Raw genomic sequence first — 14,923 nt, 5'->3', positions numbered from 1 at the left:
ACAGGCTTTCGACTGAATCGTGGTCCTCTCTAAAATGGAGTTGATCGACAGCTAAAAAATGCAATCATATCGACAATAGTAGACACGTAGAAACGGCTCTGAGCAAGCTGATCTGTGTGTACTTATTTCGTGACTTCTTGCCTCTCGCATCTGTCTCTCCCTCCACAAAGTCTCGCAGAATATGTGTTCTTTTGATGCAGCATGTTTGAGCAGTCCTTTATCAGTCTCCAAAGCATGTTTCCAGTAGCAAAAACCTTTACCAGTGAAAGCACCATCACCTGAAGTACTGTGGCTAGCTCTAAATGTTCTGCATGGGAAACAAAAGGCTGCATCCGCTTTCACTGAATACGCAAGCCAGGGTTTGTTGTGATATCAGGCACTGGAAAAAGTGTGCCTCTTCCCAGAAAACAATCTGACGTATCCAGTTTCACCTGGTTGGGTTGGTTCATTCCAAGATCGTCCGGGGCTGATGCTCTTTGAGCGTGTGTAGCTGGCCCAATAGCAGCAGCAGTCCCGGCTGTTGAGCCGGATCCCCGTGATGGAGGCCAGGAAGAGGCGGAGGCTGCTCCGAGCAGGTGTGGTGACAGCGGCGGCGGGACAGTTAAAGAAGAGCTGGATGCCCATGGTAAAGGCGAGGAGGAGGCGGAGGGTGTGGCTCCTAGCTGGTCGAAGTCAGACCTGGTCAAATGCAAGGTCTCGGAGGAGAGGGCTAAAGATGGCTGCGTTGTTACAGCCAGCGGAGGGAACTCAAATCCAGCTCCAGCCACAGGCTCAGCCCGGTCAGGGTTTAAGCTGGCTTGACTCACTGTGGTAGTCGCAGAATCGCGACCAGCTCCTAATGCAAGTTTCTTTTCCGGATATAGTATTAGTATTATTTAATCAACATCTGATATCCATTTTCTCAACTCGTCATAAAACACCAGGGCAGGCTAGACTACTAACTTGCATACTGGGCTAACGTATAACGCCGTCATTACACTTGAACGTTCCCGCGTGTGATGCATTCTGAATATTGATAGGTTTACATGATTGTCAATCACATAGTCTCTATTTTGTACACATTTTTTATTTATTTTAACAATAACTTTTTGAGATTTGACATAGTATCTGACACCATATAGATCTTAGCATAAAAAACTTTTTCTGGCTCGTCCTTGCTTGGTGCCGGGACTGCACATCGATCGACTGACGTAACGATCAACGTTTGAACGCCTCACTTGTGTGGTACATGAAGTTAAGCTAACACGGATGACTGAAGCACATGACGTCAAACAGACTGTGTTTGTCTGTGTGTGTGTGTGTGTGTGTGTGTGTGTGTGTGTGTGTGTGTGTGTGTGTGTGTGTGTGTGTGTGTGTGTGTGTGTGTGTGTGTGTGTGTGTGTGTGTGTGTGTGTGTTTTCAGGGTGTTCCCGGACCTAATGGTCATCCAGGATTCCCAGGAGAGGAAGGGACTGCTGTGAGTATTATGTTTCCTAATATAATTAACGGTTTATTGAAATACAATTATATAAAAATCAAACTAAAGAGCATACACAAACATGAGCATACATACAAGTCCATATAAAACATGTACTTTATGACATTCATTTACATATGCTCACAGTCATGCATACTCTCAGAGCCTGTATCAGCTTTTCTTTATTTTCTGCTTTCCGTTGGTGTCGAATACAACTACAAGCAAAACACGTCTAACATTGCCCATTAGCCTCGGGGGGAGGTTTGGTTCAGCCTTTAAACAAGCTTTCTTCCCCCGCCAAACTGAAGGATATTTGATAGAAAAAGAATAGGAAAAACTTGCATCACCCAACTTGGACATCAGAGTAATGTTGAAATTCATGTTGCAGTTGTTTTTGGCGGATTTAAGAACTTTTTGAAGACTTTGGAGACTGTATTTCATTCTTATCTCTCACTCCCTCGTTCTCTTGCTCGCTCGCTCTCTCTCTCTTTTGCTCTCTCTCCTGCAGGGCGATCGAGGCCATCCCGGGCCCTCAGGGGTCCGAGGGAACCAGGGATGCCCAGGGACCAGAGGACAGAAGGTGAACACACAGCCCAGATGGACAGACAGACGGACCACAGCACCACTAATCCTGCTACTTTCACCACTACAGCTATGCTACATCTAACCCCACTACTGCTATTCATAGACAGACACATAGAAGTACTTTTACTCACAATAAAAGTAGTAGATTTGAGTTTTGATCGTTCTGTGGGCATTTGAATGACAGCGGTAGTTGGCGAAGTGTGTGTTTAATCGTGTTCTATGTTGTTTGATTAACAGGGAAATCGGGGTCACCGTGGCGACAAGGTGAGTGTCTGAACCTTCAGGAAACCGTTCTTTAGTCCAGGAAGTGAAGTCAGGGATTGGGTATCACGGAGGAATGGTGGGACAGAACTCTGAGAGGAGGAGGTAAGGAGCTGAGAGGAGGAGGTGAGAGGAGAAGGAGCTGAGAGGAGAAGGAGGTGAGAGTAGGTGAGACGAGGAGGAGGTGAAAGGAGGTCTGATTCATTTTTACTCCTTCAGGGTGAAGAAGGTGATCTTGGAATGGATGGAGTCGACGGACAGCAGGTAACCAGCTAGCTTCATCTACATCATTTTACAAAAAACACCACCTGTCATATTTAATGTGCTAAAGTTTGTGTGTGCATCCTCAGGGTGAAGCAGGCTTGAAGGGAGCTTTAGGAGACAGAGGACGTCCGGGAAATGCGGTAAACTGCTTTCCTTTTATTAATAACAACTTATGTTAATCAGTCATGTAACAGGCTTACAATGACGGTCAGATAGATGTCATTCAGGAGCAGGTAGAGGTTAGGGCATGTGATGTCATGATGATGTTGTGTGAACTTTGACCCATGTTATCGTCTCCAGGGCAACACAGGGATCCGAGGAGAGGGAGGAGATGAAGGACAGCGAGGACTCCGAGGAGACCCGGTATTGTCTGTCTGTCTGGGCTGGGCTGGGCTGGGCTGTGGCTGTGGCTGTGTCTGTGTCTGTGTCTCTGTCTCTGTCTCTGTCTCTGTCTCTGTCTGTGTCTGTGTCTGTCTGTGTCTGTGTCTCTATATCTCTGCATTGTATGTCCTTCATTAAACGATATCTGTGCAAAACATGCCCAAATTCTCATAACCTTATTGGACATGACACAAATCAAGTCAAGTCTGAGCTGCAATAGTAGAAACACAGTACAATAATATCAATAAGTTGAATCAATCGATTCAAAGCTCATATGCACATTTTAAAAGTGGAATTTAGTCTCGAAATCAAACATTGTGGAAGTAGTTAGGTCCTAAAGCTTAGGTCCCAAAGAGAACTACGGTAAAAAGAAAGAAAGAATAACAATAGTTATTCATAATTTCAAAGAGATCAACTCCCATCTCTGTGGGGAGTTCATCTCTGTGACAGTGCTCCCCCATCAATCTCAAGATGTGTTTCGAAAGGCACTTTTGAACTGTAATATAGCATGTGTAGCATTCACACACACACAGACACACAGACACAGACACACACACACACACACACACACACACACACACACACACACACACACAGTGACACACACACACACACACACACACACACACACACACACACACACACACACACACACACACACACACACACACACACACTCTCTGCTGGTGGGTTCTGGTCCAGAAACCCTGAAGTATGGATCTGAAGTTCAGTCCAACAGCCCTTCTGAACCCAGAACTCAGCTGGATGCTCCAGATGTGAACTCTGACAACGTTGTGTATTTGTGTATTGGTGTGTGTGTGTGTGTGTGTGTGTGTGCGTGTGTGTATGTCCGTGTGAGCCTGTGTGTTTGTGTAAGTGTGTCTGTGTGTCTTTGTGTCTGTGTGTGTGTGTGTGTGTGTGTGTGTGTGTGTGTGTGTGTGTGTGTGTGTGTGTGTGTGTGTGTGTGTGTGTGTGTGTGTGTGTGCCTCAGGGGGCAGCTGGATCAGACAATGCGGAGGTGGGACCAAAAGGAGAACCAGGAAACGCTGGTATGCCGGTAAGGAACCTCCTGTTGGGAACCATTTTCTCAGTTACAGTTTTTCTCAGTCGCTTTGGTACATTTCTCAGATCATAATTGAAATTTGCAAAACAGCAAGTGCATTTCTCAAAACAATTCGTACAAATAGCAAAACACCATGGATTTCATGCAAAAGCAAGTCTCTTGCTCAAAATCCTTAGTTTGTTTCTCAAAAGTAAATATCTGTGTCAATGAACATGCCAGTGCCATCAAAATGACAAGTCCTTGTGTTATTGTGTATGGATATGACAGTCAAATTGCTTAGTCATGTTGTCAATATAACAGTGTACTCTGGAGGGATGTTTTGATGTAAACCATGGCTAAAGTTTTGAAGACAATTATTGTAAGTTACACCTTAGTGTACGTGGGAGATCGATTTCAAGAGACTGGACAAGATTCACATTTACGCTTTGACTGTTTGTTCTGTAATTTGTTGACAGACCATGTCATTGCTAGAAATGTGAACATAGGAAAATCTCCTCAGGGTAAACTGTACATGCATTGCTGTAGGAATTACAGTGCAGTCATCCTACACCTCCTGACGTTCCTGTCTGTTGGGCCACAAATTCTCAGACAATGTAACATTGTGTTGTGCTACAGCTATATATATACTTGCCAGTTCATGGTTCAGGAGATGCACCTTTGAGCTATTCCACTAAACGGGTTGATGGTTGGTTGCTCTAACACTTCAGACATTTCCCTTCTTTAGAGAAATTCAAAATTCACCCGGTAGCCATTTACCAATTCAGGACAGATTTAGAAAATAAATAGAATGGAAATGTATAGAAATATGCTTGACATATTATGACAACTTGTTCAACCATTTTGCATGTAAAGACTTATGCAATGAACTGATGCCTAAATGTTGTGGGGGTGAGACTATTCAATAGAGACCCACAATACATTTTGTACAAAATGACATAAGCAATTGATAATGTAGGAAAGAGCAGAGAATTGTACATAATCATTTGCATGAATGTACCAAAGCATTTGCAACTTATTCAAAGAAATGAGAAACTGCTTTTTTGATGTGCACAAATGACACAATGATGTGAAGATTGAACTGCAATATAAAGAAATGTTCACTCGTCCATGTCCTTTTCTCTCTCTCTCTCTCTCTCTCTCTCTCTCTCTCTCGCTCTCGCTCTCTCTTTCTCTCTCTCACTCGCTCTCTGACTTTGTCTCTCTGTCTTTCGGTCTCACTCTCTCTGTTCCTGTGTTTATCTCTGTCTGTCTCTCAGATTAGCAATTGGACTTAACTTTTTTCTTTCTTCAAAAACACACACACACACACACACACACACACACACACACACACACACACACACACACACACTCCAGGGCATTCCAGGGAAGGATGGCGTGAACGGGGAGAGTGGAATCAAGGGAAACGAGGTGAAAGAAAGATCTTGTCTCATGTTCTCATGTTAGGTTGTTCTTTATAATGTCTCTGGACCCGTCCTAACCACATGTGTCCTTCCACAGGGACCCAAAGGAAGACGAGGACCCATGGGAGAAAATGTAGGATACCCTCATCTAACCTCCCCTCCCCTCCCCTTGCCTTTCCTCTCCTCACCTCCCCTCCCTTCTCCTCCCCTCTCCTCCCCTCCCCTCACCTTCCCTCTCTTAACCTCCCCTCCCTTCTCCTCCCCTCCCCTCTCCTCACCTCCCCTCCCCTCGCCTTTTCTCTCCTCCCCTCCCCTCCCTTCTCCTCCCCTCCCCTCACCTCCCTTCCCCTCTCCTCTCCTCACCTCCCCTCCCTTCTCCTCCCCTCCCCTCCCTCCCCTCGCCTTTCCTCTCCTCCCCTCCCCTCTCCTCCCCTCACCTCTCATCCCCTCTCTCCCCACTCCTCCCCTCCCGTCACCTGGGATATTAAAGACTTGGTTGCTCATCTCAGTTTGTGGACAACTGCTTTGTCAGCTGCCATACACTGTGTTTTATTTGGTGTGTGTGTGTTTTATTTGGTGTGTGTGTGTGTGTATGTGTGTGTGTGTGTGTGTGTGTGTGTGTGTGTGTGTGTGTGTGTGTGTGTGTCTCTAGGGTCCGAATGGAGAGTCGGGCATTGTAGGAGTAGCAGGAAGCCCCGGCCCTTCAGGATCCCGGGTAGGTTTTAAACCACAGGGGGCTTTCAGAAAGGAACCCAGTGGAACCAGTATGAAACTACACACACTACTCTATGTGTGTGTATGTCTGTGTATGTGGGGTCCTGTTCCTGACCCAGTTATGGTTCTGCTTTCTTTAGGGACCCCAAGGGACCAGAGGTAAACCGGGCCCCAGAGGAATCCGGGGACTTCCTGGAACTCAGGTCAGTACTCCATCAGAGCCACCGGAACCAGTTTGAACCAGTCTGAACGGAAACAGATATGTCCAGTTACACCTTACAGAATACTTTTAGTGTGTGTTTGAAACTGGTGGGGTGTGTGTTTGATTCTGATGGGCTGTGTGTTTGTGTGTTTTGCTCATTTCCAGGGCAAACCAGGGGCTGATGGACCAGGCGGTATACCTGGACCACCTGGAGCCAATGGACAGAAGGTACGTGAGATCACATCCTGTGCTATGCTGTGATCTGACAGGAAGTCCCCTGGTTCACCATTTCAAAGAATTCTAAGAATGATGTTATATCATATTTAGATTTAAGAAGATCAGATTGGCTACTACAGTATGTGGTACTACAGACATCATGTTGTGATGATTTGATGTAGTGTGGTGACGTCGTGATGTGTTCTTATGTTGTCAGGGACAACAAGGCGACTCGGGGCCACAAGGAGTGTCAGGACCACTGGGGTCCAGAGGAATGCCAGTAAGATGCTGGAGCGGCTGTGCGTGTGCGTGTGCGTGTGTGTGTGTGTGTGTGTGGAAGGGAGCAGTATGTACAGGTATATATTGTGTGATTATGTGTGACTTTGCTTGGCCTGATGTGCTTTTAATTCAATGATTTAATTGTGTGTGTTTTTCCAGGGGCAAGATGGCAGAGATGGATATGGAATATCTGGACCGACAGGATCTAAGGTAAGAACCCCCCCCACACACACACACACACACACACACACACACACACACACACACACACACACACACACACACACACACACACACACACACACACACACACACACACACAAATGCACTACTTACACACATTAACCTATTGAGGGAAATGTTTTCAACCCTTTCAAACATTTTCTAACGTAATGTCCTTTACATAAATGTCCAAATGATTCCAAATGGATTCCAAACCTTTTTGTCCTGTTCTTTGATAGGGTGATCCTGGTTTCCCCGGATATCCTGGTGTTTCAGTAAGACTCTTCTCATTCTGTTGGACGGGATAATACCCATATGAACAACATACATAAGTAAACTATTTGACCGCAGCCTAGGAAGTCTAGTCTTGTTTTACTTTGGATCCTATGGTGAAATGGACCAGAGGTATTTCAGTGGCAGCCATGATAAGGGCTGTTTGAATTCTCTCAATGCCATGAGAGGTGCTTCAATGCTTCCTTCCGTACCTCCTTTAGCCTAGGTCACACTGGCCCATCCATTACGATAGGAAAGGGGATAATGCCATCCCAAAATGTATTTGGGCAGGAACAAGTCTAGTGTGTGATGGTGTGTTTGTACTTCCTGTTTAGAGGTCTAGTGTGTGACAGTGGGTTTGTACTTCCTGTTTAGAGGTCTAGTGTGTGACAGTGTGTTTGTACTTCCTGTTTAGAGGTCTAGTGTGTGACAGTGTGTTTGTTCTTCCTGTTCTGAGGTCTAGTGCGTGAAGGTGTGTTTGAACTTCCTGTTCAGAGGTGTAGTGCGTGACGGTGTGTTTGTACTTCCTGTTCAGAGGTCTAGTGCGTGACGGTGTGTTTGTACTTCCTGTCCAGGGGGACAGCGGACTAGACGGACCCCATGGAGACCCTGGGCCCAAAGGAAACCTTGGCAGGGGGGTATGTGACGTCATGCGTTTGTTGGAGATAGAGAGTGGGTGTGTGTGTTTTAGTAAATGAGAGAGTGTGTGCTGTGTATTCATATATATGTATGTGTGCATGTGTGTATGTGAGAGATTCAATGCACGTGTGTGTATATGTGAGCCCAAGTGTTTTTAGGTGTGTGTGTGTGTGTGTGTGTGTCTGTGTGCAATCTTATCTGTCGTTTCCTGTGTTTATGTTTTGTGGTTTTTCGATGGTCTCTGTGTCGTATCTTATCTCTGTCTTTCCTGCGTTTATGTTTTGTGGTTTTTCGATGGTCTCTGTGTCTGTGTCGTTGCCGTGACGGTGCTTGGCGATGCTTCAGGGAGTTGCGGGATATCCTGGAGAATCGGGCGTGACCGGAGGACCAGGACATCCTGGACATATGGTGAAGGAGGGAGGGAGGGAGGGAGGGAGGGAGGGAGGGAGGGAAGAAGGAAGGAGGGATGGAGAAGAGGGAGGGAGGGAGGGAGAGAGAGGGAGGAAAGGATGGAAGTGAGGTGTAAATAAACTTGCGGTGCTCTTTGAAATTCAAAGATGTGTATTGTACTTTGTTTACAATGATGACCAACCCCCTCCTCTCCTGTCCTCTGCTCTCAGGGCGCCAGAGGTCCTCCAGGGAACCGGAACATGTCTGTAAGTACAAACTTCAATTCCAAAGTGTTTTACAATCCTGTGTCTACCCAACGTACATCACGGTCATCTCTGTTCTCCTAGGAGTGTCAGCTGATAACCTACATCCGAGACAACTGCGGTAAGCATCACAAGCATGTGTATCACAAGCATCCAGATATGAATAAGCATGCTCATATGTGTATATAGAGAGTGGACAACTTGCGTACATGTGCTAATAGCACATTGAAATTGTTGTCCTATGTGTGTTCATTTTAAATACAAATGTTATAAAAATGCAATGCCAATTAGCTGTAAGTCATTAGTGATGTGGGGATTGTAGCAACATGCTCCTCAAAAGTTATTGGTGCTATCGGAAATAAATAGTGTGCTTCAGATAGTTTCTTCAGTGTCTCTCTCTTCACAGTCTGTTATACTTTTATCTAAAAGGGACTTACAGTTGAGACTGAGAACAATCAAAGCATACTATAAACAGACAAATGTAGCTTCAGGAATCAGAGTTCAGAAGTCAACAAGTTGTATGTATGGCTCTTTGGGACGATCCATCATTCGTAGCTAAACTCTTTCTTTTGTTTCCCTACAGCCTGCTCCCAAGGTAAGAGCCCATGTCGTCTGATTTTATCTCTGAGAAGGTCTTTGTCCAAGGAGCTGCTCCCTCATAGCTGCTCCTGATAGCTGCTCCTGATAGCTGCTGCTGATAGCTGCTCCTGATAGCTGCTCCTGATAGTAGCAGGAGAAGGTTAGGAATCTGACCTCTAGATCGGCCCAAGGCATAGTGAGATCTTAACAGATGTGCCTGATCCTGCCTCACTGATACGACTCAATCCAAACATCCTTTGAGGTAAATTTGTCAGCCTGAGATTCAGGCATCAAATTATAGTACAGGAAAAAGATTAGATAGCAAATGGTATGCAGAGATCTCACAGAAAATGTTGTATAAATGTTATACATACGTGTACATGTATATATATATATTTATATCTATATATAACATACATAAATGAGAAGTGTAAATTAAATGTAAAAACAGGATGGGGTTTGGGTAAACATGACTATCCATGAGGTTCTTGGTTCTGCTCCTCATTCTCCATCCCTACTCCCCTCAGGCTTTGCATGCCCGGCCTACCCCACAGAGCTGGTGTTCGGCCTGGACATGTCACAGGACGTCACGCCGGACGCCTTCGAGAGGATGCGCTCGTCCCTGCTGGCGCTGCTGGAGGACGTCTCCATCTCCGAGAGCAACTGCCCCACGGGGGCGCGCGTGGCCGTGGTGGGCTACAGTGGCCACACCAAACAATTCATCCGCTTCAACGACTACCACCGCAAGAGGCAGCTGATCGAGGCGGTGAGGAACATCGCCCTGGAGCGCACGGCCAACCGACGGCATCTGGGCGCCGCCATGCGCTACGTGGGCAACAACATGTTCAAGCGCGTGCGGCAGGGCGTGAGGGTGAGGAAGGTGGCGGTGTTCTTCAGCAACGGGCCGGCGCAGGACAGTGAAGACATCGTTACTGCCATGATGGAGTACCGCGCCCTCAACATCATGCCGGCAGTAGTGGCGCTCCGGCAGAGCACCAAAATTCAGCAGGCCTTCCAGGTAAAACTCCCTCTCCTAGGATATTGTAAGTGGCTTATCGTGCAAGCCTGCAGTGCATGTCAGACCCCAATTGGGGTCCTGACCCCCAGGTTGGGAAACACTGAACTAGACTATCCTGCTCCTGCCTTTGAATGTAAACGCTCTTGGGAAAGTTTATGAATTTACAAATAAAAATGGATTTTAGAGCTGGAGTCATGACCAGGCAAGGTGCCAGGATTCCAGTTGTGGATGGGCCAGACGAATTGTGGGTGGTCCTTAAATTAAAAACGTTATCAAATCCTTCTTTAACCTAAGACAAATGACTGACTAATATACTGTTATATTATCTCTGCATAATAGAGATTTGAATAGCTTGTATTCAAATCTGCATATTTTTTTTGCATTGTAAAAAGTTTCGGTGCATAGGACGGACCTATCAGCGATCACTCCTTAGGCCTTTGTACACTGCAAAGCCGGTTCGTTTGCGGCTTGGCCAGCACGGCAACTTCACCGGGCATTCTGGGTTCACTGGAGAAGGCGAGGCTGCACACGGAGTCTAGACCTCTTTAGAATAAATTCCATACTCTCGAATGTTTTTAATGAATGAAGACGCCTGCATGCAAGAATGACTTCATGTCTGAGTAGGCTACAAACGCGATTAACTATTTACAAGTGCAAAAACGCCAACATATTCTTTATATTGCTGACCACTTGTTTTTTATCAAGACTAAAGCCTCGTAAAGAACGTTCCTCTGCGACTTTCTCGTAGATCGCACCATCTTTCAACGTCATTGTTAAATGCGACTGAATCACTTTCTCCACCCATGATGGTTAGCAGCTTTCAGATTTCACCGTCTCTCCAGTTATAACTGCTCATGTTGATGTCGCTGCCTTATTGTCTATAGGTCTAGTAGGCTATGACTTTAAAAGTCGTCAGGAATCGAATAATTCCCACTTAGTTAAGTTATGCTCGTATAACATGAGGCCGACTATCTCAGAAGTCTGTTTAATTGTTTTTTTGTTTCCAACAATATTTCGATATTATTAGAAACAGACTGATCTTGGCCTATTATACAAAGAAGATGCATTCGAATGTAGCCTAAGCTACGAGATAATACAATAGCCTACCGCCAATTCACGACCATCCACGAAGATAACAAGTTAAAGATAGCCCTTTAACGCAAATCGGATCAAGAATCAATATCAACAAAGTTTGCTGCATAGCAAAAATAAAGCATTTCAGAAGCCTTTATAAATATATATAAATACAAAATTAAAATATATAACTTTAATTTTTTTTGAAGAACATTCTGGGAGGACCTGTTGAACAGTGGATGGTCCCAGGTCCGTCAGGCCCACCCATAACGCCTGGTCATGACCCCTGTGTTTCATTGCAGGCTGACAACACGGGCAACTCTATCTACCTGTATCTTGGCCGCTCACCGAACCTTGCCAATGATCTGTGGATGATCAAGAGCTGCGTCATCTGCTACGGTAAGCAGCAGAGGTCAGAACTACGGCATGACAAAATTGCAAAGGTTTATCTTTTACGTTCAAGATCATTCAGGCACAACAAGCAGTGAAATTAAATGTTAAGAGCTCTGATGCAATAGGAGTCAGAAGTTGAGTGATGAGGTTGAGTACTAGCATGGCTATTGCCAGACCAAGATCAATCGTAGATTACAGGTTGGTCTGGGGAAGCTGATCAATGGGCTTAGTTCAAATGACACAATTGGCTGCTTGCCGTCGCTTCTCTGTCATCTTTGTGTTAAACTAGCCAATAGCGCGCCAGAGGGAAAAGCCGGCTTGGTGATTGGCTCCCGCAAAAACATATCGAAACTAGAAAGAAATGTATTGCTCTTCTCCAAACACTTCTGCAGGGCGAACTCAAATCGCCGGCAGAATGGGCGGGGCTATCCCGGCTAGTTTCGTACTGTATGGTCTTCTAACCTTTAGAACGCACTATTTTTGCGCTTTCGTTTAAATCAACTGATAATTTTGCTGAAATGATTAAAGATCAAAAGGGAATATGAAAATAAATCATAATCAAGTTAAACAACAAATCCCGCCCCCTCCTCAGACCCCTGCAGGCCTGTGTCCGACTGTGTCAGTATTCAGGAGATCCCCGTGCCCCAGGTCCTGGATGTGGACCTGGCCCTAGTTGTGGATGGCTCCAGGCAGGTCCAGGGTGACCATTACTCGGGTGTCCAGGAGCTGCTTGGCTCCGTGATGGAGCAGGTGGCCGTCAGCCGTCAGCCCCGCCGGGCCGACAGCCAGGCCCGGGTGGCCCTGGTCCAGCAGAGCGGCTCACTCCACTCCCAGGCTCCTGTTCCGGGTCAGCAGGCCGCCAAGTTAGAGTTTGGTCTGCAGACCTTCCAGGGTAAGAGCCAGATGAAGAGCCACGTGCTGGAGAAGATGGTGCAGCAGGGGGGCCCCTCGGCCCTGGGCCACACCCTGGAGTTCACCCTGAAGGAGGTGCTGCTGAACGCCAACAGCCCCAGGAAGAACAAGGTGATGATGGTGGTGGTGGGGGCCGAGACCCCCAGCTGGGACCAGGCCAAGCTTCGCCAGGTGGCTAAGGAGGCCAAGTGCAAGGGGGTAGCCGTGTTCGTGTTGGCCCTGGGGGAGCACTACAACCGGGCCCAGGTGTCAGAGCTGGCCAGCACCCCTCTGGAGCAGCACCTCATCTGCCTAAGCCAGCTGAGGGCCGAGGAGCAGGGCTACGCCCAGCGCTTCATCAGGAGCTACCTCTCCGTACTCAACGGTAAATCATCTAGATTAGCTATACTCGTGTATAGTCTATTATATCACATTATATTATGTTGGAGGATGAATGAGGCCATATTAAGAACATTAATTGTAATTAATATGAGTTATATTGTATTGGACTGAATGATTTAAGCATATTGGGATGACGAGAGTACAGTAAAGCTTAAAGTCTACCTCAGTGCAGTTCAAAAGGTCATGGCTGTATGTGTGTTTTCTGCAGCTGGGCTGAACACTTATCCACCTGTCACTATGAAGAAGACATGTCAGCTGATCAACAACCAACAGGAAGGGGTGAAAAACGGGTACGCATGCTACTGTAACTCGCAATAAATAAAAAATCTGTAGCCAGCTTTGTGACAATAGCAGCCGAACAATCAAATGTCAAATGTTATAAATCAAGTTAGACGCTGGTCCCTTGACTTTAGGACTGTGGTCGATGACACAAATCCAGATGTAGTTTCCAAGTAAATTGTCCCAGATAGACCATAGAGCCAAGACCCAATGGAGGCAATTTGAGTTCTAAACCTTATCACCAATTATATCTGTAGTAGAGGTAGCTTCTATAACATCATTGACAATATTGTAATTATCTTGGTTTTAATGAGTACGATGGGCACTCAAGATCTAAGTTCTAGTGAAAAAAAGGAAAACCATGTGTATTTTGTATCAGGAATAAAAACAGAACCCTTTCCAAGAAAAATATTATCAAGACGAATGATTCATAAGTCGTTATTCTTGGTGCATTTAAAGTTCTTCTGACATTATTAAACATGTGCTGCGGTGGTCTAAGTCCCTGTACAGCTTCCATCAATTAGAACAAAGTTCTGCTTCTCAGTCTCAGATTAACCTCACTCTGAGGGCTTTGTACTTTGTGTGAACTTCATTTACCCAACGGGAGAAACAAGAAAGCACTCCCGTATCCCCTCATCCTTCATCTCTGAGATGGCACTTTCTCTTCGTCTTCATGAATATTTCTGTTATTTTTGTCTTTTGTCACGCTCTTTGGTTAATACTGGGCCCTTGTTGTTCTTCTAGACTCATGGTTGTTAGAATCTGCTACAGGATGTCTTGATATTTCCGAAAATTATTTGCACGTTCCCGGACTTTTTCTGCTACTTGTTTTTTATTTTGTTGGTCGATTGTACACTCCTCATAGCTCCTTCCAATTTCATCCTTTTATCCCGTTTTTGAGTGCTTGGATGGCCATTAGAAAGGGAAGTTGGTGTCAACCCTTGAAAAGTTGTGCCTTCTTGGCTGTCTCTTCTTGGTTGTCGTCATCTGTCTCAGAGTAAACGGGTTTACTGGCTTTCCTCTAGCTTTATTTGTACGATTGGTTGTACTCCCTTTTCTTTGCATTAGGGCGGGGGTGAAATTCGTATTGTTGGCCCTGACCACTAAGGGGCCCCTGAGAGAAAGGGGAATCTTTTTGTCCATGCCTGTTCATCCTTCCTGAAAGGGGTAACGTCTGTTTGTTATGTTGGTGCATGGGTGGGACAGTTATTTGGTTTGTAATACTGCCTTGTAGTTCTCTTTCAGTGTCATACCCCTGTGCTTGATGTAGTCCTGGATTATAGGGTATTTTAGGGCTTGGGTACAGGGCAGTCGCAACCGGAGTAGTACGAATGGAGGATGTGACTCTCTAGATGGGTAGTGGTGATTTTGTCACATATCTTCATATGTTCCATCTGTATTTCCTTCGCAAGTTGGCTAGTCGTCCCATGAACATCTTGTGGCCATGGTGTACAGGATTTCTAGGTTCATTTCTTGTGACAGGTCTTGATGGATCCACCATTTATTTATATAATATATGACTGGTGTGGTCAAGACTGGCGCTTCTTCTTCAGGGGATGGAGATACTTCCCATTAGATGGGCATTTCCGCAGGTCTTTCTTATCACTGGTCCTCACTCATTTTTTTGTAGTTGTAGTTACACTAAATAGTAATGTGTGTGTGTGTGTGTGTGTGTG

The 14,923-nt window shown here is 45.7% G+C and overlaps 1 protein-coding gene across 4 annotated transcripts in view; it reads left to right on the top strand.

Moving 5' to 3' along the window:
- Positions 1-14,923, top strand: part of LOC115553253 (collagen alpha-6(VI) chain) — a 35,724-nt gene that overhangs the window by 13,245 nt on the left and 7,556 nt on the right. For all 4 annotated transcript variants that reach the window (XM_030369363.1, XM_030369365.1, XM_030369364.1 and 1 more), the window contains 24 exons: positions 1,403-1,456; positions 1,965-2,036; positions 2,279-2,305; positions 2,522-2,566; positions 2,653-2,706; positions 2,867-2,929; positions 3,939-4,004; positions 5,367-5,420; positions 5,511-5,546; positions 6,066-6,128; positions 6,268-6,330; positions 6,495-6,557; positions 6,763-6,825; positions 6,984-7,034; positions 7,286-7,321; positions 7,895-7,957; positions 8,304-8,366; positions 8,579-8,614; positions 8,696-8,732; positions 9,195-9,206; positions 9,718-10,208; positions 11,585-11,681; positions 12,268-12,951; positions 13,177-13,258. In XM_030369363.1, the coding sequence (XP_030225223.1) occupies positions 1,403-1,456; positions 1,965-2,036; positions 2,279-2,305; positions 2,522-2,566; positions 2,653-2,706; positions 2,867-2,929; positions 3,939-4,004; positions 5,367-5,420; positions 5,511-5,546; positions 6,066-6,128; positions 6,268-6,330; positions 6,495-6,557; positions 6,763-6,825; positions 6,984-7,034; positions 7,286-7,321; positions 7,895-7,957; positions 8,304-8,366; positions 8,579-8,614; positions 8,696-8,732; positions 9,195-9,206; positions 9,718-10,208; positions 11,585-11,681; positions 12,268-12,951; positions 13,177-13,258 (2,375 nt within the window). The remainder of the gene's footprint in view (positions 1-1,402; positions 1,457-1,964; positions 2,037-2,278; positions 2,306-2,521; positions 2,567-2,652; positions 2,707-2,866; positions 2,930-3,938; positions 4,005-5,366; positions 5,421-5,510; positions 5,547-6,065; positions 6,129-6,267; positions 6,331-6,494; positions 6,558-6,762; positions 6,826-6,983; positions 7,035-7,285; positions 7,322-7,894; positions 7,958-8,303; positions 8,367-8,578; positions 8,615-8,695; positions 8,733-9,194; positions 9,207-9,717; positions 10,209-11,584; positions 11,682-12,267; positions 12,952-13,176; positions 13,259-14,923) is intronic.

Source organism: Gadus morhua, chromosome 11, assembly GCF_902167405.1.
Source record: "Gadus morhua chromosome 11, gadMor3.0, whole genome shotgun sequence".
NCBI lineage: Eukaryota > Metazoa > Chordata > Actinopteri > Gadiformes > Gadidae > Gadus > Gadus morhua.
This window is presented reverse-complemented; position numbering and strand designations above follow the sequence as displayed.